This window comes from Vanessa cardui, chromosome 10, assembly GCF_905220365.1.
Source record: "Vanessa cardui chromosome 10, ilVanCard2.1, whole genome shotgun sequence".
Taxonomy (NCBI): Eukaryota; Metazoa; Arthropoda; class Insecta; order Lepidoptera; family Nymphalidae; genus Vanessa; species Vanessa cardui.
The window spans coordinates 2,375,882-2,403,225 of NC_061132.1; the positions used below are offsets into that span (position 1 = coordinate 2,375,882).

Here is a 27,344-nt window from a genome sequence, read left to right on the forward strand (position 1 = left end):
TTGATACATATTTGTATATAGGCCTTAATGTTAATAATTCGTGCTACTAAAAATATGAACCATAACTTATTGTAACATAGAAATAAATAATAAAATGAACTTTATTACCGAAGAGTAGAATAATAATAATAATAATAACATAAAAAACTTCTTTTTTATATATTTAATAGTCCCTCAAAATAATATGATTGATATACCAACGTCATTAATATTTTTTTTATTAGTACGTATTATGCTAATAAGCTCGGACGATTTAATTCTCGCATTAAATAACTTGAAGTTCGGATAGTCGGACGTTTCGTGAATAGTGATTGAGTGTTTAAAACGAAGTTATCGATCTGTAAGTGTTGACTGTACTTATACATAGCTATATTACATGCACGTTCTTTTTTTAAATTTAGATTTTTTTTTAATTTTTTTATTTAGAGAAAGAGTTAGAGAATTTGTTTATTTACGACATCACAATAGAAACTTCTAAAATTATCTGTGATTCTTTACTTAATTGTTCATGTATTATATACAAAAATCTTCCTCTCGAATCACTCTATCTATTAAAAAAACCGTAACAAAATCCGTTGCATAGTTTTAAAGATTTAAGCATACATAGGGATATAGGGACAGAGAAAGTGACTTTGTTTTATACTATGTAGAGATAATTTAATTAGTGTTACGTACATATTAAAATTGTTAATTTCTGGATATTTACCATGTTTTTTATTTTTGTTCGGTGAAGCTCGATATTTCGACATTATCTACGAGATTTGTCTCGTGAACAAGACATTTGAAGATTCGTAGATAATTCGACATTCAAACAAAAATAAAAAACATGGTAAATATCCAGAAATTAATAACTTTAATAATAAAAATAACCATGTTAATTTAGCATGTTATATAGTGTTAGCGCCTATTAAATATTCTATCATCCAATTAGAAAAGTGAGTGAGTCAGTTTTACAGGCACAAGGGACACAGCATTTTTTTATGGTATAGGTTTGCGGATGAGCGTATGGGCCACCTGATGGTAAGTTGTCACCATCACCCATAGACAATGGCGTTGTAAGAAATATTAACTATTCTTTACTTAGTCAATGTGCCACCAACCTTGGGAACTAAGATGTTATGTCCCTTGTGCCTGTAGTTACACTGGCTCACTCACCCTTCAAACCAAAACACAACAATACTGAGTACTGTTATTTAGCGGTAGAATAAGTGATGAGTTGGTGGTACCAACTCAGACGGGCTTGCGCAAAGCCCTACCACCAAAAAATGTCTTTGTATCTTAGTTATCAAGGAATTGGTTAATATTCCTTACAGCACCGGTGTCTAGCATCAGTCATCGTTTCTATATTAATGTATTTGAAACTTTGTACTGTTTTGGTTGTAATTTCGTATGTGTATCATTTTTGTGTTCAGATCTTAACAGTTTAAAGGTCTTATCTCATTTTGTATTAATCAGTATTTGATTTTTAATTTTTATTTATCGAATTAGTAAATGTACCTCTTTTGATGAAGGGTCTTTTTATACATAAAAATATTATAAATATTGGAAAACATCACATACATTACTCTGATCCCAATGTAAGTAGCTAAAGCACTTGTGTTATTAAATAAAAAACAATGTATTTGTGCGTATTTTTGGACGTATAAAATAATTATAAACATCAAAGCTTTAATATATTTATTTTATTGTTCACAAGCGAGTTAAAATAAACAACAGAATGACGTCAAGACTATAATAATTGACAAAAAATGCTAGAATACAATGCATTAGTCCACGCTAGATAAAGAATACAAAAAGAATAAAAAACATATTATATACTAGCGACCCGCCCTGGCCTCGCACGGGTACAATACGGATACAATACGGATACAATACGGATACTAAATATACTACAGAATTTGTTTATTAACGACATTACATTAAAAAATTCTAAAATTATACAAAAACCTTCCACTCGAATCATTATATATATTAAAAAAAAACCGCATCAAAATCCGTTGCGTAGTTTTAAAGATTTAAGCATACAAAGGATCATAGGGACAGAGAAAGCGACTTTGTTTTATACTTTGTAGTGATTGAAAAGACCATAAGATATATGAAAGCTAATTTTACCGCTGTATTTGGAAATCTTTAATACAGGGTTAACTGAATGGTTAACTTAGAATCCGATTCATTCATGACTTTTAAGTACAGTCCGAGTAAGAAAACCTTTATCGTTTTCAAATTCATTCCTATATCAAGTCGTAAGCTCTTAGTACATTTTGAAACTAAAGCACTTAACTGAAAACTGCATATAAAATTAAACTTACATAGTACTCTTTGCTAGACGTGACTTTTAATGGCATTGCGACGAAATATGTCAGTCTTAATCGGTAAAGCAGATTATCGGCCATGCAGAGCACACAAAAATAGGTCTCAAGGTGACGAACCTTTTCTTACCCTGACTGTGCAATATTGTTTGATGTTTTTTATTTAGTTTGACCTTTTTTATTTAGTTCTATTTTCGGGAAGTGAAATAAAATTAATCGAGCTATTTTTAAATTAAGAACAAACATATAAAGAAACAAAAATATATGCAATAATAAAACAATCATTATTATTTATTTACAATGATTTTTTTTAATATGTCACGTGATCAATGATGAAATACAAGTGACGAAAAACTCTTTGCAACCAATGCAATGTCAATCCAATTACTGTATCTTTACTTAAATATTTATTTAGCATATATATATTATATCTATTTTATCCGTGATGAATCCAAATGTTTCTACAAACACAGCGTCATATCAATGAATTGTAGCCCATATTAACATAACTGGAATTATTCGGAAACATAGATGTTTCCTAATACATATGATCTGGTCGTAACCTTGAGAATCAACGCAATATTTGAACGGGTAATTAATTTGATTTATCTCCAAAGAAACGTTAGTTAAATAATTGTAATATATATATTTATTATATATTGTAATAGCTAACGGGTTTTTATCGTGATCATTTATCTTAATACCTTTACAAATATATTCAGAACTTATTTACGTAAATCGTAATATGCTTATAAACTCTCAAATATCTAAAATTCACATCTAACTATAATAGAATAATAACTCATTGACGATTCGATACACTAAATAAATTATATTACAAAGGATTATAAAAGACATAGAAAAATATATTTAATAATTTTGCGACAGAAATTCTTAATAGTTTTTACTGTATCAAATCAAGGATTGAACCCAGAACCTCAGAAATTTTCCTTAAACAATTTTTACTAAATTTTATTTTAGGTTTCGGCTACAACTAATTGAACTCTCAATATCGCCATTCCTGTTATAAAATAACCTAGAGCTCGAATTTGTAATTTTTAGCTCGTAACATGTCAAAATAATGTGACAAAGGAATCAGGTAACACTGGTCTCTCTGACCACGTTTGGGCATGGCACTGGTCTAGTCACTGGCTTAAAGCACGTGAATCTTAATTAGAGGTGTATATACAATGTGGGTTGGCGGGTAGACACATGTGCTTCTACCAACATTGAAGCAGGGTGGTAGACTAGTCCGGGTCGAGGCGGGGGACCGCGGTGACCGTCCAGGGTCGGCGGAGATCGGGCGGATAAGGGCTCTAGCCCAGCAAGCCCTGATCGTCCGATGGCACCCACGGCGGGCCTGGCGACAGTGGAGGCGAACCGTCCCCACTTGATTCGCTGGGTCGAGAGGTAGCACGGCACACTGTCGTACAGAATAACGCAGGTATTTACCGGGCACGGATGCTTCGGTAAGAACCTGTACGAGTTACCCTCCTGCAGCGAGTCTGGTGTGCCAGTGGATACGGCGTACCACACCCTGTACGAGTGTGCTGTGTGGGGGCCCCAGAGACACATCCTTGCAGCGACTATGGGCAGGGACCTCTCGCTGCCGATCGTTATCAACGCCATGCTCGGTAGCGAGATGTGGTCAGAGATGTCCTTCTGCGAAAGTGTCATGTCGCAACCGCGGAGTGGGAGCGGAAAAATAATGCCGCCGCTGACTCGCTCCGCAGAAGACGACCGGGGAGAAGGAAAAGGCGCTACGCGCACCTTCGCCCCCCGCCTCCATAGGCGCCGCAGGGACAAGGGTGGTCCCAGTACCCCGGGAATCCCCCTCTAGGCGTTGAAGACCCGCATAGGTGGGCCGACCGTCAAGGCGTCACGGTAGCATGCGTATGCGATCCCGTACCGCTGGTTTTTCAGTGGGTAAATCCGGCGGACTTGGGCGCACTCGGCGTCCAGGGCTACGGGGATTCCCCACACTCCCTCTCACTTTCCATCACGTGGGGGAAGCGCGCAATGCGTTTTTTCAGCAAGGAAAAAAAAGAAAGGGTGGTGGTATACTAGAAAAAGAAAAAACAGAGAAGGCCTTGGTCCAGCAATGAGATCTTAACAAGTTACTTAACCAGTATTATAAGCTTTTGTGTACTTAAGAAATAAAAAGGTCTCGAATTGAAAGTAGGAAATGACCTCTGATTAATTTGACTTCCTTGAATACGAAATGTCATTAACAATATAATTTCACCTTGTGAACAATTGCATTTTAAAGTAAATTATTTAAAAGATGAAGGTAATAAGGAATTCGATAACCTCATTTTAACAATGTGTACTGAGTTTTAAGAAATCGCACGTGACATTGGCGAAATAATCTGTGCCCTCACGAAACAAATAAAGGTTAAAATAAAAAAAAAAGCTTTTAGGAATATGCCTACTAGCTCTGGCACACAAACCGCCACACACACACACACACACATTTTATCATACATTTTATACCCTCGGGGGGCGAATAAAAGTAGGCTATTGCACCCTGGGACTCAAATTCTATCTAGATATATTGGTTCAGCGGTTTAAACGTGAAAAGGTAACAAACCGAAGAACATTGGCATTTATAATATAAGTATAAATTATACATTCAATGACAGTATTTACACTCGTGAAAATACATAGGGCCTGTGCTTGAACAGTGCTTGAATTCCATGTGTCGAGTTCTCATTTCATTCGGTTATGAATGTGTGGGTATAGGCTACAGAGTTTGCGCACACACGTAAAAATATCACTTTATCTGAAAGTAATAAAAAAAATATCAAAATATACTTTTTTCAAGTAGGATTTTACAAGGACTTATGAATCGTCATTTAAGAACTATATTAAGTGAAGCTACCACCGGTTCGGAGAGTAAATTCTACCGAGGAGAACTGGCAAGAAACTCGGTAGTTACTTGTTTTCTCAATCAGTGAAACATCATCAGTACGTTTAATATTGCAATGGTTTCTTTGGCTTTGGAAATATTGTGACAATAATAATTTACTGCGTCAAAGTGTTGGTTTAAATGCGCAGTTTCACGAGTAAGTGTGAAAAAATAAAATCCGGCTCTTATTTAGTGCTTGGCGTGAGAATTGTTTAAAATTAAATTAGAATATATTTTTTTACATATATAATATAAAAATGATGCTGGCTATAACGTACCAATGACAAAAGACACAAGTCTTAAAGAATACCTATAGTATAACAATTAACATAAGAATATTGAACATTAAGTCCTTAAATATACAAATATGAAATAAATAGTAGTTAAGTATAAATCATAACCGCGTGGAATGTTGGCAAGAATGCTAGCAGCATTACCCCGTTGAATCGCAATTCCGTTCTATGCAAAAACGAACTAGCACTGGTAGAGGCTGTAAGGCGGATCGTCAGGGCGTCACGGTAGCATGCGTAAGCGATCCGCCCGCTGAAAGATGGAGAGGGTACCGCTGGTTTTTTAGTGGGTAAACCCGGTGGACCTGGGCGCGCTCGGCATCCAGGAAACCAGGGAATCCCATACACCGCCCCCCCCCCACTTTCCATCACGTGGGGGAAGTGCGTAAAACGTTTTTCCAGCGACAAAAAAGGCTGTAAGGCGAGCTGTTAGACCGATAATGATTTTTTTTTAAATTAAAATAGTGTAGTAATATAGCCTTGGGAAATCGAATCACACATTGAAGAAATTTTGCAAATAAGAAACTTGTGTAACATATCATTAGATATGCAGATTATGGCCTACAATAGAATTGGAATGTATGATTTTAATATTATAAGAACCGATTTTTACGCAGCTCATTAGGCCATTATCAGAGTACGCAGTATGTTCCAGCTATTACAATAAAATAGTTGTAATTGTTAACTCAAGTGCAATGATCTCTTATTTTTTTTATGGTATAGGTTGGCGGACGAGCATATGGGCCACCTGATGGTAAGTGGTCACCATCACCCATAGACAATGACGCTGTGAGAAATATTAAATATTCTTTATATCGTCAATGTGCCACTAACCTTGGGAACTAAGATGTTCTGTCCCCTGTGCCTGTAATTACAATGGCTCACTCACCCTTCAAACCGGAACACAACAATACTGAGTACTGTTATTTGGCGGAAGAGTAACTGATGAGTGGGTGATACCTACCCAGACGGGCTAGCACAAAGCTCTAGTACTAAGTAAATTATGTAATATTTACTCATTTTCCAGTACAATGCCCGGCAAGCTAGAGCAACAGTCCCTGGAGGTGGAGTACAAGAAGACAGGCATTAATCCATCTGACATCGCCGCTTTACGGCGTTGGCTCAAAACGCAACCTCACCTGCCTGAAAAATATATAACCGGTGAGAAGAGTAACAATATTTTATGAACAAAAATTTTAACAGAAACCGACTTCAAACAATACACTAATTAAAAACAAATTAAAGTGCACTTAAAAGTAATAAAAATAATTGCGTATTCAGAATATTTTTCGTCTACTCCTAAGTAAAATAAAATAAAAAATAATAGACTACTTAAAAGTATGTTTTGCGATAAATTAATGTAGTTACAATTATTGTTATATTTGGAGTCGGTGTCTGCCAAGAAAACCCTACATCATGTCTATAGCCCTAAGGCGTGTGCCTGAGGCTGACACCGACTCCAAGAGAAGCCTGCCTTCCGCTGCCGTAAAAAAAGGAAAGTCATAAAGACTCATAAAGACAGAAATGAAAGTGATTTATATCCTTCCCATAAGAAGATAACACTTTAAAATAGTTACCATATAATATGATTATAAAATGTCATTTATGTACCATGCTAACCAATTTATCTCTATTTCAGATCTCGACTTAATCCTCACTTACTTTTGCTGCTACCAAAGTTCAGAAGTGTCAAAACAAGTGTTAGATCTTCATTTTACTCTGAAGACGCTTTTCACGAATTTATTTCACAACAGAGTTGTCGATGAAAGATTATTGAAAACTTTAAATGTCGTGTGAGTTAAAATTTCTTAGTATTCCATATTATTTCACTACTAAAGACTATCTTAGAGTTGCTATGGTGTAGCTTAACGGACGAGCATATGGTCACCTGATGGTAAGAGGTCACCACCGCTCATAGATAATGGCGCTGTAAGATGTATTAACCATTCCTTGCACAATGCGCCACCAATCGTTGGAACTAAGATGTTATGTCCTTTGTGCATATAGTTGCACTGGCTTAGTCACCTTTCAAACGAAACACAACAATACTGAATACTGTTGTTTGGCAGTAGAATATCTGATGAGTGGCTGGTACCTAGCTGATATTTGTTCCAGTGATTATGGGACGATGTACCTATAAAATCGGTTATGATCTCATTTTAAAGATCTCCAGTCGTATATGTGCATGAAATTAAAAGATCCAATGTGGCAGGATGGTTCGAGGGTTATTGTTTGCAATTTACTAAAATGTTATGATTTAACAAAGAAATAATTTTCGCAAGCGGAAAGGAGTTACTGGCCTGTTAAAGAGCGAAACTATTTTCTCTTCCGCTTTCTGTAAGCCGCGTAAAGGAGTCGTTCCAAAGACGTAGCTCATTTATCGGTAAACATTAGAGACTATGCAGATATATCACCAAAAACCACGGCGTTGGAATTATTTATTAAGGCTGAAATTGCTAGTTATTTATATATTACTTTCTATTTTACAAATCTTACTACTCAATGAATTCTTCTCTTGTATATAAGTACCATTTTCTTTTCTTACAGCTTGGTGATGCCGCTTCAAATGCGATCGTACAATAATCATTACATTGTATACCATCGACTTATCGACTATGATACCAAGAATTTCGTCTTCTCAGATATAATCAGGTTAAGAAACAAACTATAACTAATTTATACTTAAACTTCGTTCTTAACTTGTAATATACCTGATGATCTTTTGCACGTATTGATGGAATGTGCTCAGAACGAAACTCTTAGAACTAGACTTAATTTAGATATAAAGTCTGTTGGAGAAGACAATGTCATTCTGACAGATCTGACGTCAAATCTCGCGAAAATGTTGTCCAAATTAAGTCTTAGACCTGTGATTAATTAAGATAGTTTTAAGTTTAATATATTCTATTTTGTACCCTCCTAAGAATTCTCAACCAGGGTGGCATCTTCGCTAATGCGAAAAAGCCCCTTTATTTATAATAAACAGAAAAAAAAGAAACTTCGTTTTTAGTTTTCACTTAATTAATATATTTTTTTAATATTATAAATGCGTTAATTGTCTCTCTCTGTTTGTCTGTCTATCACTCTTTCACGACCAAACCGCTGAATTGAATTTGATGAAATTTGGTATGAAGCAAATTTGAACTCAAAGAAAGGACATAGGCTACTTTACCAACACCCTAAAACGACGGCGACTACTACTAGTTTTTAAACTATTACTACTATATACTTTACTATTACTATTACTACTATATACTTACTACTATTACTTTATATACTAACAAATATTTTAATATTTGCTTATCTTTCAGGGCAGTACTTATGTTAATGGATTTGAGGCAGTACGAGGACGGCACCTGGCCGGGATTCATCATTCTGATTGATCTAAGCGGTGTCTCGCTTAGCCATATCACGAAGCTCGATCTGCAGACAGTGCAACAGTTGTTATATTATTTACAGGTACAGTATACCCTGTCTTTTCTTTATACTTATTAAACCTTAAAATGTGCCCGTAAAAGTCTTTTGTTACTTACGATTAGATATGATCTACAATCTTTACTAAAGTAAACTCAACTTTTTAAGTTGAGTTTACATAAGTATAGTACGACACAAATTAGATGTAGCATCGGAAAATACAATGGAATAAAAATAAAACCGATTACTTCCGATTTACACAACCAATAGAAATAGCTACCTATCGCGCCTTCGACGCTATTCGTCGCTATAGATTCTCGCGTCAGAGAAAGCAAGTGCATGTAAGTCGACGCGTCAAATTGACGAATATATTAGGTCATATGATATTACAAGTTATTACGTTTGTACAAAGATCATATTGGCATGAGGAATAAATATTGACAATTTGGGATGGCGTTCTTAATTCGGATGTGATCGGTTTTACGAATTTTGCCGATGCGACATCTAAGTTGTGTCGTACTATCATCATTCTATAAATCGGTGGTACATATGACATATTGACTATTTAATATGACGCCATAAGGTCATAAGAACCCGTAAGGTCCTACGCTGCATATATAAGTACATTCGATTTAATTTCTTCGACGATATTTCATTCATGCCGCTTATAAATGTCTTGTTAAAGAAGTATCAGCTATTAACAAATTAAATTAGCAAATATTGACCGGACATTTCAGTCAAACAGTAATTATGATTCGACGCCTGCGAAAATAACATTGCAAAAACACACATTGACATAACTGCTTTTAAAACTTTGAACTCTATATAGTCATTCTTTTTGAGTATTTAATATAATTATTAAATATGTCATTTTTATTATCCCGTCTTAAATGTATAACGATGAATGGTTTTCGTAATATATAGTGCATATTATGTATTTGTATGGATGAATTAAATGTTTCGTTGGTGATTAAAATGTTGTGTCTTCTTTTCTCAAATATCAAATCAATTATAGCAGAAAGAGATAAAACAGTGTTTAATGAACAAGTTATACTATTCCAGGAAGCAATGCTAGTAAAGCTAAAGGGATTGCACTTCATGAACGCGCCGTCATATGTAGACAAGTTGCTTATGGTGATCAAACCGTTCTTGAAAAAGGAACTGATGAACCAACTCTGTATCCATCAAGTTGGGTCAAATACGATTGAGAAATTTATGCCAATTGAAGCACTGCCCAAGGACGCTGGGGGCCAATATAAGACCTTTGAAGAAGCAAAGAGTAAGTATATGTATATATATATATATATATATATATAAACATAACTGATTAATAAATCATAATACCATACAAACTAGAAATTTGGTAGGATAGACTCATTATAGGGTGTAGATATCCTCTAAGAATGGATTTGTGTTTTAAATATTCGGGCGGGAAAAACCGCAGGTTGAGTTAGTATTTGTATATACTAGTCCGTGTCAAAGGTATTTTCCATTGCACGGGAATCAGATTTATTCAAATATCTTAGTTACTTACGTAACTAATTAAAAAATTTATTTTACTAATTAAAAAACATGTCTCTGTGTCGAGAACACGTGATACTTACTACCTGTAAGATCAGGGGTAAAATTGAGGCCAAGTACAAAGTGGGAAAATATCATCGAATTTCCTAAACTTCATTCAGAATTAATCTAGTCTTCAGTTGAAGGAAAACATCTTGAGGCCACTGGTAGAATTAAATTATTCCATATGTTCTCCTAACATTCTCCCTAAAAGTAGAGTCTCTGTCAAGCTGGGAGGCATTTACCTTATTTTACTTTTCATTCATTCTATGAAAGTTGTTTTATAACTATTTTTTATCCACAGAATATACAATTGAAAAGGTTCTAGCAAATAAGGATTTCTTTGTAAATGAAAACAAAAAGAGAGTCGTGGAGTCCCTAAGGCCTGGCAAACCGAAGACAATTACTGATATATTTGGTGGAGTAGAGGGTTCTTTTAAGAAATTAGAAATAGATTAAAATTTTATATAATTTAACTATTATTTTGTATAATTTAATGTAAATAAAATGTTTAAGTAATCAATCGGAACACAACATCTGGAATCTACGTCTATTTTAATATTTAAGAAATTAATATGGAATACAGTTATCAAACTAAACTTTGGTTAGTATATCTCCTTGGTATTCTAATAAGATATGTATATGATATAAAGATATGTAGCATATAAGCCAGCGAAGGGGGAGGGGAGGGGTTTGAAGAGTGGCATGACGTCATCATGGATTATGAAACCCGAAAAAATAGACAAAATACTAGCGATATTAATAAGTAAATAAATTAAATTAAAATTAATAAAATATTTCTTTGTTTTATTGAAAAATAATATACAAATATTCAAATACGTGAGTTATGAATATTATTAGTTATTTATATGCTTACACGTTTTTCATAATCATTAATTAAGAATAGAATATATTATAAAATAATAATACACACTAAATCTATTGTCTCAATTTATAGTTATTTTATTTAGCTGACATCAATTTTCATTAAAAAAAGAAGCCAAATTATTAATTAATTTCAATGTAAAACCTTTAAAAAAAAGATTTCTTAAAGCTGGGTTGAAATGTTGCCAGCTTTAAGAAATCTTTTTTTAAAGGTTAAGGTTAAGGCCACCGGTGTTGCAGATGTCCTTGGGCAGTGGTAGTCACTTTCCATCAGGTGAGTCTTCTGCTCGCTTGCCAGCTATACCACAAAAAAACAGACTAAGAAGTCAAAATAAATTGAACGTTAGTGTCGAGATATTAAGATTCAATTTTCTTTAATAAAATTGATTGATAGAAAACAGTTACTACTGATTTTCCCGACAATTCATATTGGTGGAATATATCAAATTTTCTAGAAGTGTCATCAATTCCGAACCGGACAATTTTATTTAACCTTGTAAATTAACAATTCAAAATCGTTTGAAATAGCAATTTTGAATGATTTTTTTTTATTTTAATTTTATTATTATATTTTCCTATGTAATGTCGTTTATAATATACGAACTAAGTTTATTTCGTATCTGAATAGCAAACGTAGAATAACAAAAAATAGTGTAATTGTTCTCTATAATTAATTAGGGGCATTAACATAAGGTATTCATTATTTCCTCGTCAACCGTTTAGAGATAATGCCGTTCATTGTAACGATTGTTTTATCTAGGATCACGTAGTTTTTAGGGTTCCGAAACTCGAAAAAAAAATCCACATAAAAGCTCTTCATTGTGCGTTTCTCTGTCCTATGGAGAGACTTTTACTTTAGAAATAATCAACGACGAATTATGACGACCTCCGTCGCGTAGTGGGTATACCGTTTTCATGGGTATGCCACTCCGCAGTCCTGGATTCGATTACTTCCGAGTCGATGGTGAAAACGTTCATTAGTTTTCTACATTGTCTTAGGTCTGGGTGTTTGTGGTACCGTCGTTACTTCTGATTGTCCATAACACAAGTGCTTCAGCTACTTTCATTGGAATCAGAGAAATGTGAGATTAAAAAAAATTACGGTAAAATAGTACCAAATACTGCACCACGGAGTAACTTGGAGCTGTAAAAATCAAATCACTAATAGTCTACGCAGATAAAATTATATATACAGTGCTAATAAAATTCACGTCGTATAAAATATATGTATATATTTGTAAAACGACTCTGTGTATTATAACTAAAAATAAGTATGATTTAAATAAGATGATTGTGATTTCAAACCCAGATAAACACATAAGGGAAATCATTTCCAGCGATCCGCGTGGTAAAGTAAGTCTTGTGGTCCGCATAGCATTGGAATATTGACGCACTGTTCCGTTAAAGTTATGCAAGTTTATTTATGGTAAGGATTTTTTAAGGATATATTGTTTGATTAATAATAAGTATACGGACTGCCCTAAAGAGCCGAGATGGCCCAGTGGTTAGAACGATGATTGCGGGTTTAAAGCCACTGAATTTTCAAGTACTAAATTTGTTTTTTTATCACATATAGTGGTCGGTCGTGACAGAAAACATCGAACCTATGCCTAATTTCAACGAAATTCGGCAACATGTGAACCGGTGGCGAAATATACATAGATTATTTCTTAATTCTATATAATTGTTAATAAATTTATTTTATTAACAATTATATATATATTGACTGACCTCTCGAACGGGTTGACCCGTTCGAGAGGTCAGTCGGAACAAAACAGACGGAGGGATAAAAAATGTTATTTTGGTATATGTACATAATAACAATTACCCATTACAAATAAACAAAAAGGTTTAAGTTAAATAAACTTTTTACTCACTTAATTTATTAAAAGTTATACATAGCAAAACGACATTTCATTTACTTATTTCTTGGCACAATTATCAATACTACACATAATAGCATAACGTAATCTATCAATTGAAATGATTGGCTGTTGTCAGTAATACCACAGATATACGTTAATTATTTAGTCAAAGCATAATATTAAAAAAAAAAAAAACGTTTAAATAAAGAACGCGTCTCAGTCAGAGGCGCGAGGTCGCGCTGCTAAGTGAGGGCAACAGGCATTAAATTTCCAACGGTCCGCCGAGGCGCGTGTGTCTGTCAATATAATATTATTCAAGACGGTAAGCAAAACGTCTTGTTTATTTTTTCCCAATGATATTCTAATAAACAGATATGTTATATCCATACTAAACAACAGAAAAAAGTGTACCGCGCCGGGGACCGTATATTTTATTTTATTTTACATTTCGTTACAAGCAAAAAGGATAGCCTGATAAAAATAATAAGTAAAAGGGATAACTAGATGTTTTAATTACGCAAAACGTATTACTACGTTATTATAACGTATTACTACGTTATTATAACGTATTACTACGTAAATCAATTAAAGGCACACATCCCAATTAGGACGTTTTCTAGTCTTTACTTTTTGTGCGTTAATAACAAATCTGTTTACTAGAACATCATTGTTTTTTCCATAGTAATTCATTTGATTTAAATCAATGCGAATAAATAAACATTATATATCTCTATTAAACAATAAATATTATCGGATGTTGATACTATTATTTAAAAAAATATTGATTTAATTCAAATAAATTCGAAATAAAAGCAAAAAATAGTAAATGTAATCTATATAATCTGTGCGTCTGTTTCGTCGCTTTTATTCGACCAAACGGTTAACCGAATTTCATAAAATTTGGTATACAGTAAACTTGAATTCCGTGAAAGGACATACTCGTAGACTTTTTTGCCTGATGCCCTACAACTCGAGTGAAGCCGCGGGATAAAATTAGTGTACATAATAATAACTAATGTTGGTATGTAATAAACTATATAAATGTAATTGATGTTCTTTGTGGTGATTATGTAATAAAAAAGTTATCAGATTCTCTTTCAATATTTATATATTTTTTTATTTACCGATCATTTCACGGCCTAAGTGCTGCTCTCTATTCGTTCAGTAACTTTTTTCCGTTTTCTCAAAATAATTCTTTGTTAAATCACAACAATTAGGAAAATTGCAATTAAGAATCATCTTTAATTTTCTGCATATTTATATTTAAATCTGGGGAGAAGCATTGACCATTCTTTACATCATCAATGAGGCATTGTGACATAGGATATGTTGGAACGTATATTAGTATGAACTTCATGCGTACTGTAATGTTCACCGGTAAAGTCGTTTAATAAATTAAATCAAATAGATATTATATTTAAATATCATCTCACTGTGCATAGTTATAGTACGACAAAACTTAGATGTAGTAACTTAGTCGGCAAAATTCGAAAAACGATCACATCCGAATTGAGTACGTTATCCCAAATTATCAATATTTATTTCTCATGCGAATATGATCTTTGCACAAACGTAATAACTTGTAATATCATATGACCTAATATATTCGTCAATTTGACACGTCGCTTTACATGCATTTGCTTTCTCTGACGCGAGAGTCTATAGCAACGAATAGTGTCCAATGGCGCGATAGGGAGCTATTTCTATTGGTTGTGTAACACGGCAGTAATCGGTTTTATTTTCATTCCATTGCATTTTCCGATGCTACATATAATTTGTGTCGTACTATACAGTTTTCATCGCGCGCAAATTTCATATATCTTCTTTTCCCGCGCTTTTGCAATGTGTCACTCGGTTTGACAGATACACAAATACACAGATAATATATATTATAAATAAAATACTTATTACTGTGTTGTAACAGATCTGTGCACATTATAGGTACGAAGTCGGGATTGATGTCGATATATTTATTATGTTTATGATGCGATGCTTGCGGTTAAACCATGAATTATCGCTTGACCGATGATTTCGTATTCAAACTGGAGAAGCATTAACTTTTCCTATACTTAGTTTGTATTTAATACCTCATCTATATTGATAATTCATCTATCATATCATCATATCTATCATATTCATCAGAATCTATCCACAATTATAGATCGTTAAAAAATATGTTTTCTGTAATACATATGTAATTGCAATTAATTAACACGACTATATTATTAAATGTTGAAAAAGAATACTGAGTATCATGCCGGTTGTTTTCGGTACAATCTACTTTCCGAAGCGGCGGTTGCTTTAATTAAAACAGTTGTTAAATGACGATACAAAAGTGCTTGTAAATACTTGAATAAAATGTATTTAAATTTTTTGGTTTTTGACAATCCGAGATGACAACATATATTCACAAAATTCGTAATAATGGAGATATTTATATATCAATGATGTGACGTCATTAAAATGTATGGATCGTACGTCCATCTTTGACGGTGCGTTAAAAAATGTGTTCCAAATAATATTTAGTTAATACGGTAGTACGTATATTTATATTTGTTTAGTTCCATTTATTTTACCCGAGCAAAGCCGGGTTTTCATCTAGTTATTGAATAATAGGATTAACGGTAAAAAAGGTTTTATATTTTTGATTAAAAATATACGTTACGGTACGTAAACGATTATTTGTTTCGCTTGCTGATAGTTAAATTAGCCATAAAAAGGCGTAATTACAACGAATATATATATTTATGGTATAGGTTGTTGGACGAGCAGATGGGCCACCTGATGGTAAGTGGTCACCATCACCCATAGACAATGACGCTGTAAGAAACATTAACTATTCCTTACATCGTCATTGTACCATCAACCTTGGGAACTGTGTTGTTATGTCCCTTGTGCCTGCAGTTACACTGGCTCACTCACCCTTCAAACCGGAACACAACAATACTGATTAATGTTATTTAGCGGTAGAATAACTGATGAGTGGGTGGTACCTACCCAGACGGGCTTGCACAAATAATATCTAAAGTAGCTCTGCGCTTCAAATATGTTAATAAAGTTGTGTAAGTTCCAAGTTACATATGACAGATAATTAACATTGCTTTTTTTGCATAGCACTCTCCGCGGAGCTATTTCCTTGCTTCGTTGAATGACCTCCAATATATTTATTTACTCTTAGTATAATTTTAAATATTGCAGTCTTAATAATATCTAGAATTATAATTAAATTATAATTAAATTATTTACAAATTCAAATTAGTCCGATGTTCATCTTTCAATCGACGGATCGCATTAAATAAGTAACAAGTCATGAGAATTTTGAAGAAGATTGATGGTATTTTTGTAATGAAATTGAAATTTGAAATTCGAAATTCAAAGAATATATTGGCAGAAGTCTTCTTGCCTGGAAAACACACACAGGACTACCTTCCTTCTGGTTCTCTGTGTCCCTTTCTCTTTAATACACTTTAGTGTTACATTATATAAACTTTGTTTTTTTTTTAAGAACATATTATTTTTCTTAAACTTTTTTTAATTTATTGAACAAACGGGCGGAATATCGATGTTAAAAGACACTTGTGTCAGTAGTAGGTATGACAATAGCCTTGGTCTATCTAACACAAGTATGCTTAAAATAACGGATAAATAGGAATATTAGTCATGCCTTTATTAACTTGAGGCGTTGTTACTATTATAAAAAAAAAATCATCTAAATTGGTTATTAAACAAAAATCTTATATCTCAACAAACATATTTAATAATTAATTTTTATCACAAAAAGTTTTGGACGGAATGTTTCGATTAAATATATGTAGATATATATCAAAGCCATGATTATATAAAACTATTATTATGTAATCAATGAATTTGTCATTGGACTGTCGATTCTCGAGTTCAATGTCAGAGCAGAATGTTGAAAATCCACTTTTTACGTAATTTTATGCCTTTAATAATCTTTACATAGTATAAAACAAAGTCGCTTTTTCTGTTCCTATGTCCCTTTGTACGCTTAAATCTATAAAAATACGCAACGGATTTGATGCGGGTTATTTTAATAGATAGAGAGATTCGAGAGGAAATTTTTTGTATATAATACATGTACAATATATTTTAGTAACACTGATAATTTTAAAAGTTTCTAATGTGATGTCGTAATTACTTTTTTTGGGCTTACATTGTAAACGCTGGCTGAACCCTACTAGATAGATCAAAATAATGTACTACAGAATTGTACACCTCAAAAATGACTACAAAAAAGTCCGCGATGGTATATGTCTATCTTTTAAAAATAACCCACACTAAACATTTTTTTATCTTTCAATTTTACGAGAAATAATGGCTTACTTTAATATAATAATTAATAATTTTTTTTTTAATTTTAAGATCTCGCATGTTTCTTGATTTGTTCGTTAATTATTTGTACATAGTTAATGATCAAAAATTAATTACAAAGTGAAAATTTAAAAAGGAATTTGTTGTGACTAAGGCCTAGCGACAAAAATGAGATAGCCCAATGGTTAGAACGCGTGCATCTAAACCGATGATTGCGGGTTCAAAGCCCGGGCAGGCAACTGCTTAATTTGTGTTTATAATTCACCTCGAGCTCGACGGTGATGGAAAATATCGCGCGAAAACCTATATGTGTCTAATTTCAATGAAATTCGGCTACATGTGTATCTACTAACCCGCAGCGTTGTGGAACATGGTCCAAAACCTTCACCTCTAAGGTAGAAGAGGCGTTAGCCCAGCAGTGGCAAATTTACAGTCTATAAATGTAACGCACAGCGAAGCGGGCGGGTAAAGCTAGTGTCATATATATGAATGGATTGAGACAAAACTTTTTCTTATCTCTTTCTCAAAGCGCATGGCTACATAGCGATATCTGCCAGGCAACCAACGGTGCAGATTACAAATCATAGGATTTGGGTTATCATTTGGACCTTAATTCATTCATGTTTTCCATAAGTAGTCTAGACAAGACTAACACGAAGAAGACTGAACAAAGTTTTCATGTTACTCTTGTCAAATTCGACGTTAAATTATTTAGCTCTATAAATAAAATGCCTGCTATAGAGACTGTGGATATAAGTGAATACTTCGAATTTTATTAAAATATCATAAGGTTTCAATTTGAGAAATAATCGAACGAAAATACAATATATACACACGACTAATGTTGTACAATACATCAGCTGTTTACCTACCGATACGTCAGCCGTACAGCTATTAAGAATGCCACTGACCCAAAGACGCGGGTCTCGGTCCATCCAAAAAGCGTTTTATCGGGCATGGCACATAGTTGCTACGCATGCGCCAATCATGAAACAGTTAGTGACGCGAACCCACAAGATGTTCCCTTACCAAAAAGTGCTGAAACTCCTAAACAAGATATCACTTTAAAAAATTGACAATTGCCCTATAGTAGGAATTTATTAGTCCTGGTACATGATAGATGTATGAATTTTATTTTTTTTTCATAAATAATTCCGAAGCATTGCATGACAAACGTAATTATTTAGTAAACATATATTGAATAAGGTCGGTCGAAGAGGGAAATAATTGACTGTGTAAACATCACCCCACCACTTAGCAAATAGACACATAGTTATATTTATATATGAAGTGTCATATTCATTAATATATAATTGTTTAATACTACAAAGTAGTTTTTAAACGTCTTGCTACTCACTAAGTCTTCAGTCCTTTTTGAAGGTTACTTCAACATGCTGTACCAATTGGGATTGGGTCACATACGGATTTTCATTTGACAAATGAAGGTTGCGATGTTTTTATTCCAACACTAAAAGATGTAAATGGAACGTTTTGTAATTTAATGATGCTCCTCCGAATCTGATCGTGTCACTAAGGCTTTCGTAACACCAGATGAATGTACCGAAAGGCACTGCTATGACAAAATTTACATTTCGCGAATTTTTTCTATACTTGTGTTACAAGATATTGGTTTTTGACTAATTTTATGACTTAAAATTAACGGGCGGTATCCTATAGGCTTTGTATCTCTTTGAGAATGTTCGGAAAATGTGACATAAATAACAAGATAAATGACATATATTTGGATTGTGATATACTTAGACATTTTATTTTTTCACAGCCACAAGGGACCGCAGAAATTCAGTATTTGGTATTGACAGGCTTACAACAAAATAATCTTCTAAGACTCTCTTTACTTTAAAGTTTTTATTTAATGTCCCTTTACTTTTAAGGAAGTTAAAGTTTTTATTTCATCTTTTCCCTATATTTATAGATATGCTCGTTGCTCGTAAAATAAAACGATTTTTTGTCATCAGTATAATTTTCCCAGGCTAGTGCACCAAAATTCGACACATCACAATGATGATCCTAAATATACAAATATCATCTTAATTTAATTTTAAAAATCACACTTTTTTAATTTTGAACCATAATTACGAACAATTAAGGGACAAAAAAATTAAGAGATATTTAACTTTAACTAATTATTATAAAACACAAACCAGCTTTAATTGTGTTATAAATAAATAAATATTGTTTTCTGTTTCACACGGAAACCTTATCTGATTTTCCTCAACCTGAAATAGTCAATTTGTTCTGTATCAAATCGAATCAAAATATAATAAAAAAGTGAATACAGCTTTGAATCTTCATTTTACAGAAGAATATTCTATAAATATTCTCTAAATTTAGATTTTATTGAGAAAAACCCGCAAAAACCTAGTTTTATAACGTTTAAAATACAAAGTTCACACGTTCACAGGTATTAGCTTCACGATTTCTTTAGTATCTTTTTAATTTTGTGTTGAATAATATTTATAGTTATTTTTAGCAAACAATTTGAATTTATGGACTGGTGGAAACCGGTAGGTTAAAAATATCTACGAAATTTAAATTTTGAACCGAATACCTTGCCCCAAGAACTGTATATAGTCAGAAACTTTGCGTTATAACCTTATTCTTGTTTCTGTTATGATTAATTACTGATGTCTTCAAAGTGATCAAATATTACTGTGAATAGGGCTTAAAGTTAGTATTTCAGAATTTTAGTATTTCAGCCAACATCACATACATTACTCTGATCCCAACATAAGTAGCTAAAGCACTTGTATTATATAAAATCAGAAGTAACGTCGGACACAAACACCCAGACCCATGACAACATAGAAAACTAATGATAATCTACATCGTCTCGGCCAGGAATCGAACCCGTGACCTCAGCGTGGCATACCCATGAAAACTGGCGTACACACCGACCATGGAGGTCGTTAAAGTTATATATATACATGTCATAGGATAATAAAGAAAAGTCGACAAGGTCAATCCTCAAGGAAGACTGATAGAGCCGAATAATCGTAGTCTAAGCTAGTTCACAGTCGTTCGAGCCACATTTATCTCTTTGACAAATTGTTATTAACCAAGTGCATATAGTCCGGAGCTTTCTCTGCTAAGAGAGATGTCTGCAAGGAGAGAAAGATGTTGTAATAATTAAGTTGTATTTGGTCCGGTCTCAGTTTGTGATGTGAGTTTACCTCGCATTAGAGTATCGTTTGTAGACCAATAAGAATATTCTTCTAAATCAAACTTAATTCAAATTGATTAGTTTAATTTCGTCATCATCAATTTATTTGGTGGTAGGGCTTGCGCAAGCCAGTCTGGGTATGTACCGGCCATTCATCAGATATTTGTCTCCAAACAGCAGAAGTCAGTATTGTTGTGTTCCAGCTCGTGGACATATCTTAGTTTCCAAGGTTGGTGTCGCATTGATGATATAAGGAATAGTTAATATTTCCAACAGTGCCATTGTCCAGTGGCGGCGGTGACCACTTACCTTCAGGTGGTCCATTTGCTCTTACGCTAAACTGTATCATTAAAAATATATATATTATCGATAGGTCTAATTACATAACCCTAATTATTTCAAAAGTATCATACAATTCTCTACTAACAACAATCTTACGTGTCAATACAATATTATCTTTGTACGAAATTATTTTTACATTGAGCTAGTAGAAATCTTCAAGTAAGGAAACAGTGTTATGCCCTTCATTCGTCATTTCTCTCTCTGTTTTAATACCATATACGCAGTCTCATATAATATTATTTAAAACTTATTTGTTGTATTTTTAATTCATACGTTATTTTTTAATAACAATTTTATTTTTTGACATTGAAATATTCTCGAACCTTATCAGTTTACTTCCTTGTTTTTTGACATTTACATAAAATGTAAAGCAACTATAATTCCAAATGGGTGAACCAAAAATATTTCTTTTTTTTTTAATTTATAATAGTTAGATAGACTGACGATAGAGCCGCCTAATAGTGGACCACTCCACATAACAGACAGGCATTGTAAATAATGATCACCATTCCTCAAAAGATCATTGCGCCAACCTTGGGAGCTAAGGTTCTATTCTATTCTCAGTTCCCAAGGTTGGTGGTACATTGGTGATATCAAGAATGGTTAATATTTCTTAAAGTGTCGTTATATATGGGGGTTGGTGACCATTTACCATATCCATATTATCTATTTTGCCTTTAGTTACACCAATAGTCACCTTACAAAAAGGACAAAACAATACAAATTACTGGTACGTATCGGTAGAATATGATAAGAATCTCAACCGGCTCAACGAAAGGTTTGCATAAAACCTTATCACCAATAAAAAAAAAACTGCTAACATCCTAATTAGGATTGTTGATTATGGAAAAAACCATTTCATTTCATTTCTCCGAACCGGGTTTCCAATGCGAGATCTTAGCATGTTTATATTTTAGCCATCGATGTATTTTATGTGATTAAGAACCAAACGGAAACTATTTGTAAAACGATGTTACATCGTCATTTTATGTAATAATAGATTGCTTTGTCAAAGTACACCATTAAAATAATTATTCAGTAGTTATAATCCCACAGTAACTATATAATAGGCCATATAATTAAGCATAATCGTATATAATTACTAACACATATGAAAACGGTTAAACGGGCTGTCTGTACATATTAATTTTTGTATCATTGATAAGTTTTTATTCGTAACTTATTTTTAGTGGTAATTTTAACATACCGTCAGTATCACTAACTTAAAATATAACCTGAAACAATTAAAAAGCTCTCAAATACTAGAACTTAATAAAGACGAATGTATCTTTTAAGCTTGTTGTATTAACGTATTAAAATATATATTTACAGATATCACAGGAAGAATGAAGCAGATATCCTTGGATGAAGAATATGCAAAGGATACAGGGATAACGCCGCAGGATATCGCAGAGTTGAGACAATGGCTTCAAACGCAGCCTCATTTGCCAGAAAAATATATAACAGGTATGAAAATATATATGTTTACTGCACATAGCTCAGCGAATCTAAACCGAGAATTGGTTGAATGTGTTGTGTATCACATGGAATTTTTCCACACGTGTAATCACTTTCCAAAAGCATACTTTTGCTCAGCAGCATTATTTTATCGTTTGTTAACTTCACTATTACTTAAAACTGTAGTTATTTTTTCAACATTTAAAAATACATAGTTATGTTAGTTATAATTATATATTTATATAATACATTGTTAATATGAAATTATTTAACTAAAAGCTCTCAACATAAGTATTTATAAACAAAATAATAGCCTACAAATTTATAGCCCAATAATTGATATATCATTCAAAATTGGAAATGATACTCGTTATATTTCTTTATCATTAAAACAAATGAAAAGTCAATAGAACGAGTTTGCTCAATTGAACTATTAACTTCAATAGATGAGTCACTTGTTACCGGTTAATAAAGGAAACGTGTTAATTGCGTAATTAGTACGAATGCACATTCTACGTTTGAATGTAGAATTTGAAATTATAAAATAGTTCTAGGACGAACTTGGAACAATAACAATAACAGCCTGTAAGTTTCCCACTGCTGCTAAGGCCTCCTCCCCTTCCGCGGAGAAGGTTCGGAACATATGTTATATAACATGCTGTTCCAACGCGGTTATGTAATACAACTGTGGCGGAATTTATTTTAAATTAGACACATGCAGGTTTCACTCGCGATTTTTTCCTTCACCGCCGAACACGAGATGAATTATATAAATTTAGCCCAGCACAAATTAAGCCCATGAATATTCAGTGGTGCTCACCTAGGTTTGAACTCGAATATCGGTTAAGATGCACGCGTTCTAACCACTGGGCCATCCCGGCTCAGGGACATGAACTTGGCAAACAACAACAATATAATAATTGAACTATTTTCACGTTTCAGATCTGGACCTCATTCTAGCATATCATTGCTGCCACAACAGTTCAGGACTAACGAAACAAGTTCTAGATTTGAATTTAACGCTACGGACGCTCTTCCATAACATTTTTAAGGATCGTTATAATGAACGCATCGAAAAATTGATGTCAAACCTGTATGTATGGTTATTAATTTTATTTTTAGTTTTTAAATTGTTTGTTCAGTAATATATAATTTTGCTTTATTTTTATTTATTGTAATGAGTCAGTGAGCCCGCTTGATATTAAGTATTCATTATCACCCATAAAAAATGCCAATGTAAAAATATTGGCCATCCCTTACATTGTCAATGTGCCACCAACATTAGAACCAACCAATATGTGACGGTGATCGCTCTTCATCGGATGTTATTTATATACACAGAGGCGACGACGCCATCACTTTAAATGAAACAGCAAATAATACTCGTTAGTATGAGGCCGATAAGATCATATAATAAATAAATGTACAAAAGAATTTTTTTTTTTCGAGCAAAATTAAATGCTATTTTAATATTACTAGATAATTAGTTCAGCTCCATCACAATAAATATAAACAATGTAGCAAAAAGATAATTAGATTTTATCTTCTCACTTCATCGATCAAGATCATTTATTTACTATATTTTTATACGCGAAACCGTAAAGTAAACACGAGACATTGTTTCACGTTAAACAGAAAACACAAAAAAATACTAAAGCATTTTAATTCAAACGTGGATAACTTATCACATCACTGCGTGGTTACAATTAATATAAAATGAAGGAATTTTTAAAGTTTTTATTAAAACCAAAATTTAAATGCTAACAAATTACAGTTCATTAGTACAAGGACGCTAACACAGGACACGTGTTGCGTGAGCGGTTGATAGCGGCTCGGCCAATGCTCAACCTTAGGGCTGACAGTGCACTTGTAATTGTTAGATGTTTTTATTTTCGTTTGATAAATTAGATTTTTTTAAATAGTACCTGTTAATCGATACATTACAATATAGCGAAAATAATACGTTAAATTGGAATCCTATTTCACGGTTCGGATTGTAATCTAACGAATTTTGTAATCTTACGGTGACATATCTAACTCTCAAGAGACAAGCCACAATAACCATTTGTATCTATCTTTTACTATTTATTAGAAATAATTGCTTATTTTCGAAGCGATTTTAAGTAATACAGCATTAATCCTTATCCAATAAAGAAACTTAAATACATTGTTCGTTTAAGTAGAGTAATATATGGCCCTCTACACCATTGAGTTTGAGTTTGAGTTTAATGACAAAAATTATGAATTTTGTACATTATGACATTCTGTGGTATATTAGTATAAGTATTGCGACCACGCGTAGCCGGGAGGGGTCGTTAGTTGTATATGAAATGCCTGTTAGTTAAATAATCTCCCAAGAGTTTAAATGATGTAATTGCACCACTTTTCTCAATAATCTAAACTATTTGCAGATTGCTTACACCGCTGTCGATGCGAACGAAAGAAGGCTATGTCATTTTATACACCCGACTCTTGAACAGCGACCCAAAGATCTTTCATTTCGGTGATGCAGTAAAGTATGAATTATTTTTTGTACGGCTACACGCCAACTATATCGCTAGTACATATGTTTCTATGAACGACCGCAGACAATATTTTGACGGTAAGGTTGACTTTCTGGCTGGCTCTTCAAATAGATACGTATAAGACTACTAGCTTATCATATCTTTGTAACACAAAAAACCACGCCCAGCAAATAGTCATTCGATTTTCCTGTATGCCATTAGCTCAGATTTAAGAAGATCGTGATGGTTACGATCTTAATTGAATGTATATATCCTTGTTCTTCTAATTGCTTCGTAATTTTGCTTAAGCAATGGTCCGAATAAAGCTGTATTATTAAACTGCCTTGCTTCGTAAGGCGCGTCAAGTCAGATTTGTGTCTCATGGACCATTAGAGTGTCAGAATTTAAAGTAGAACAGGTCTCGAGATATCATCATAACATAATTATGCCAACAAAATGCCATAACTTGAAATAGTCTATGAATTACATATAAAAAGTTCGTATCAGATATACATAGAAACGTATGTCTCTTATGGAGTTATTCTCTGTATTTTTTGCAAATAAAGAGGAAAAAAATAATTGCCAAATTGGTGATATAAGTGATCATAATACTACTGTACTTAAAAAACAATTGTGAATTTTTATTTAGGTACTAGAATGTTTTGGAAATGAAAAACATGACATTTACAGAGCGGTGCTCATGGTCATTGAATTGTATCAGTATGAACAAGGCACGTGGCCAGGAATGCTTCTTACGGTTGACTTTAAAGGCGTGAGCCTGGCTCACTTCGCGAAAATCGATTTGTTCAGTTTACAACATTTTCTCTACTACCTTCAGGTAAGAATATTACAAAGATTATGTTCGAATAATGTTTCCATATCAATGTATAAAGAAGTATGCTTTTAAACACTGAGCATAAAAAATATGTTGTATATCAGGATAATATTTAAAAGATACTCAGGTTTTTCATCTAGATTACACCCGTTGCTAGACAATTTTTGGTCAAGATTGACTACTTCGAATTCCTGTGCTATACTAACTCCTTGGTTTATAATATGAAAAAAAGATGTTCTTAAATTAATTTCTCTTTTAAATGAATAGGAAGCAATACTTTTGAGGCTAAAAGGAATGCATTTTTTGAACGCTCCACCATTTATCGACAAGTTGTTGGTCATGATGAAACCATTTATGAAGAAAGAGCTGATGGACATGTTACACATCCATACTGCTGATTCTAAGAACCTAAAAGATTACCTTCCTGTCGAGGCGCTGCCAAACGATTCTGGTGGCAACGCCGAAAGTAATGATAAACATAAAGGTTGGTTGAACTAATTAAAATAAAATCAGCATTTGTATTTTTATATTTAGATACGCGAACGAGTAAATGGGCTTTTTAGCGTTCACCTTATAGACAATGGCGCTGAAAGAAACTTTAACCATCTCTTACGACGCCGCCAACCTTGAAAATTATGATGTCATATCTCATGTGCCTTTGGTTACATTGGCTCACTCATCATATTATATTTAATTTCCTTATAGGGTGTACATGTGTAAATACCTTACAAAATTCTACCCTTCTGCCAGTGAAGCCGCAGATTCAACTAGTAATACTATAATTCCAAATATTCCCAATTTACTGATTACAGATATGGTTTTGGCGAAATTAAGAGATTACAAGCCATATTTTGAGGAAGAGAGTCACAAGCGGGTAACGGAATCTCTAAGGCCGGGAAAACAGAAGACAATATCAGATATATTTGGAGGGGTCGAAGGGTCTTTCAAAAAGTTAGAAATTGATTAACATTTACGAAAGATTTCTGGAAGTGAGACCAACCAATCAAATTTCTATATTCCAAATTAATGTATGCAAAAAATAAACAAATTAAATTGACTGTGTTTTTTTTTGTTACTACAAATTAACAGAAAAAAAGTCCTATTACAGCACAAGATCTCCTCTTCTACTGACGGAAAGGTCTGAATCTCAATCGCAAAATTATTATGGATATTATATGTGGATTAGTGGATACAGCGTGGCAGATATTCACCTGACACGCAAATGTTTGGTTGCGATGATGATGATATTATATTGAGGATATTTACTTCATCGTGAAGAATAAAACGAATCTTAGAAAGACCGCAGGAGCCTTCGCTTCTGATTAAATATAAAATATAAAAAACAGCTCTTTACAATTAAGTAGATCGCGTCTAGATTAACGGGCAATATTGTTCTGCTATTCCATTATGTACATTAAATACAAAACGACTCATATGTAACACAATCTATACAAACATCAC

The 27,344-nt window shown here is 33.3% G+C and overlaps 2 protein-coding genes across 2 annotated transcripts; both read left to right on the plus strand.

The window, feature by feature from the left end:
• Window positions 1-259: 259 nt before the first annotated feature.
• Window positions 260-11,229, plus strand: LOC124532976 (clavesin-1-like). The gene is made up of 7 exons (XM_047108117.1): window positions 260-340; window positions 6,535-6,668; window positions 7,147-7,300; window positions 8,055-8,159; window positions 8,819-8,966; window positions 9,984-10,200; window positions 10,786-11,229. Exons 2-7 carry the CDS (start codon window positions 6,539-6,541, stop codon window positions 10,938-10,940), a joined length of 909 nt encoding a protein of 302 aa, XP_046964073.1. The 5' UTR covers window positions 260-340; window positions 6,535-6,538; the 3' UTR covers window positions 10,941-11,229.
• Window positions 11,230-13,447: 2,218 nt separating this feature from the next.
• On the plus strand, window positions 13,448-26,940 carry LOC124532681 (alpha-tocopherol transfer protein-like). Its single transcript, XM_047107704.1, has 7 exons — window positions 13,448-13,553; window positions 22,419-22,553; window positions 23,487-23,637; window positions 24,956-25,060; window positions 25,739-25,886; window positions 26,151-26,367; window positions 26,696-26,940. Exons 2-7 carry the CDS (start codon window positions 22,433-22,435, stop codon window positions 26,848-26,850), a joined length of 897 nt encoding a protein of 298 aa, XP_046963660.1. The 5' UTR covers window positions 13,448-13,553; window positions 22,419-22,432; the 3' UTR covers window positions 26,851-26,940.
• Window positions 26,941-27,344: the final 404 nt, after the last annotated feature.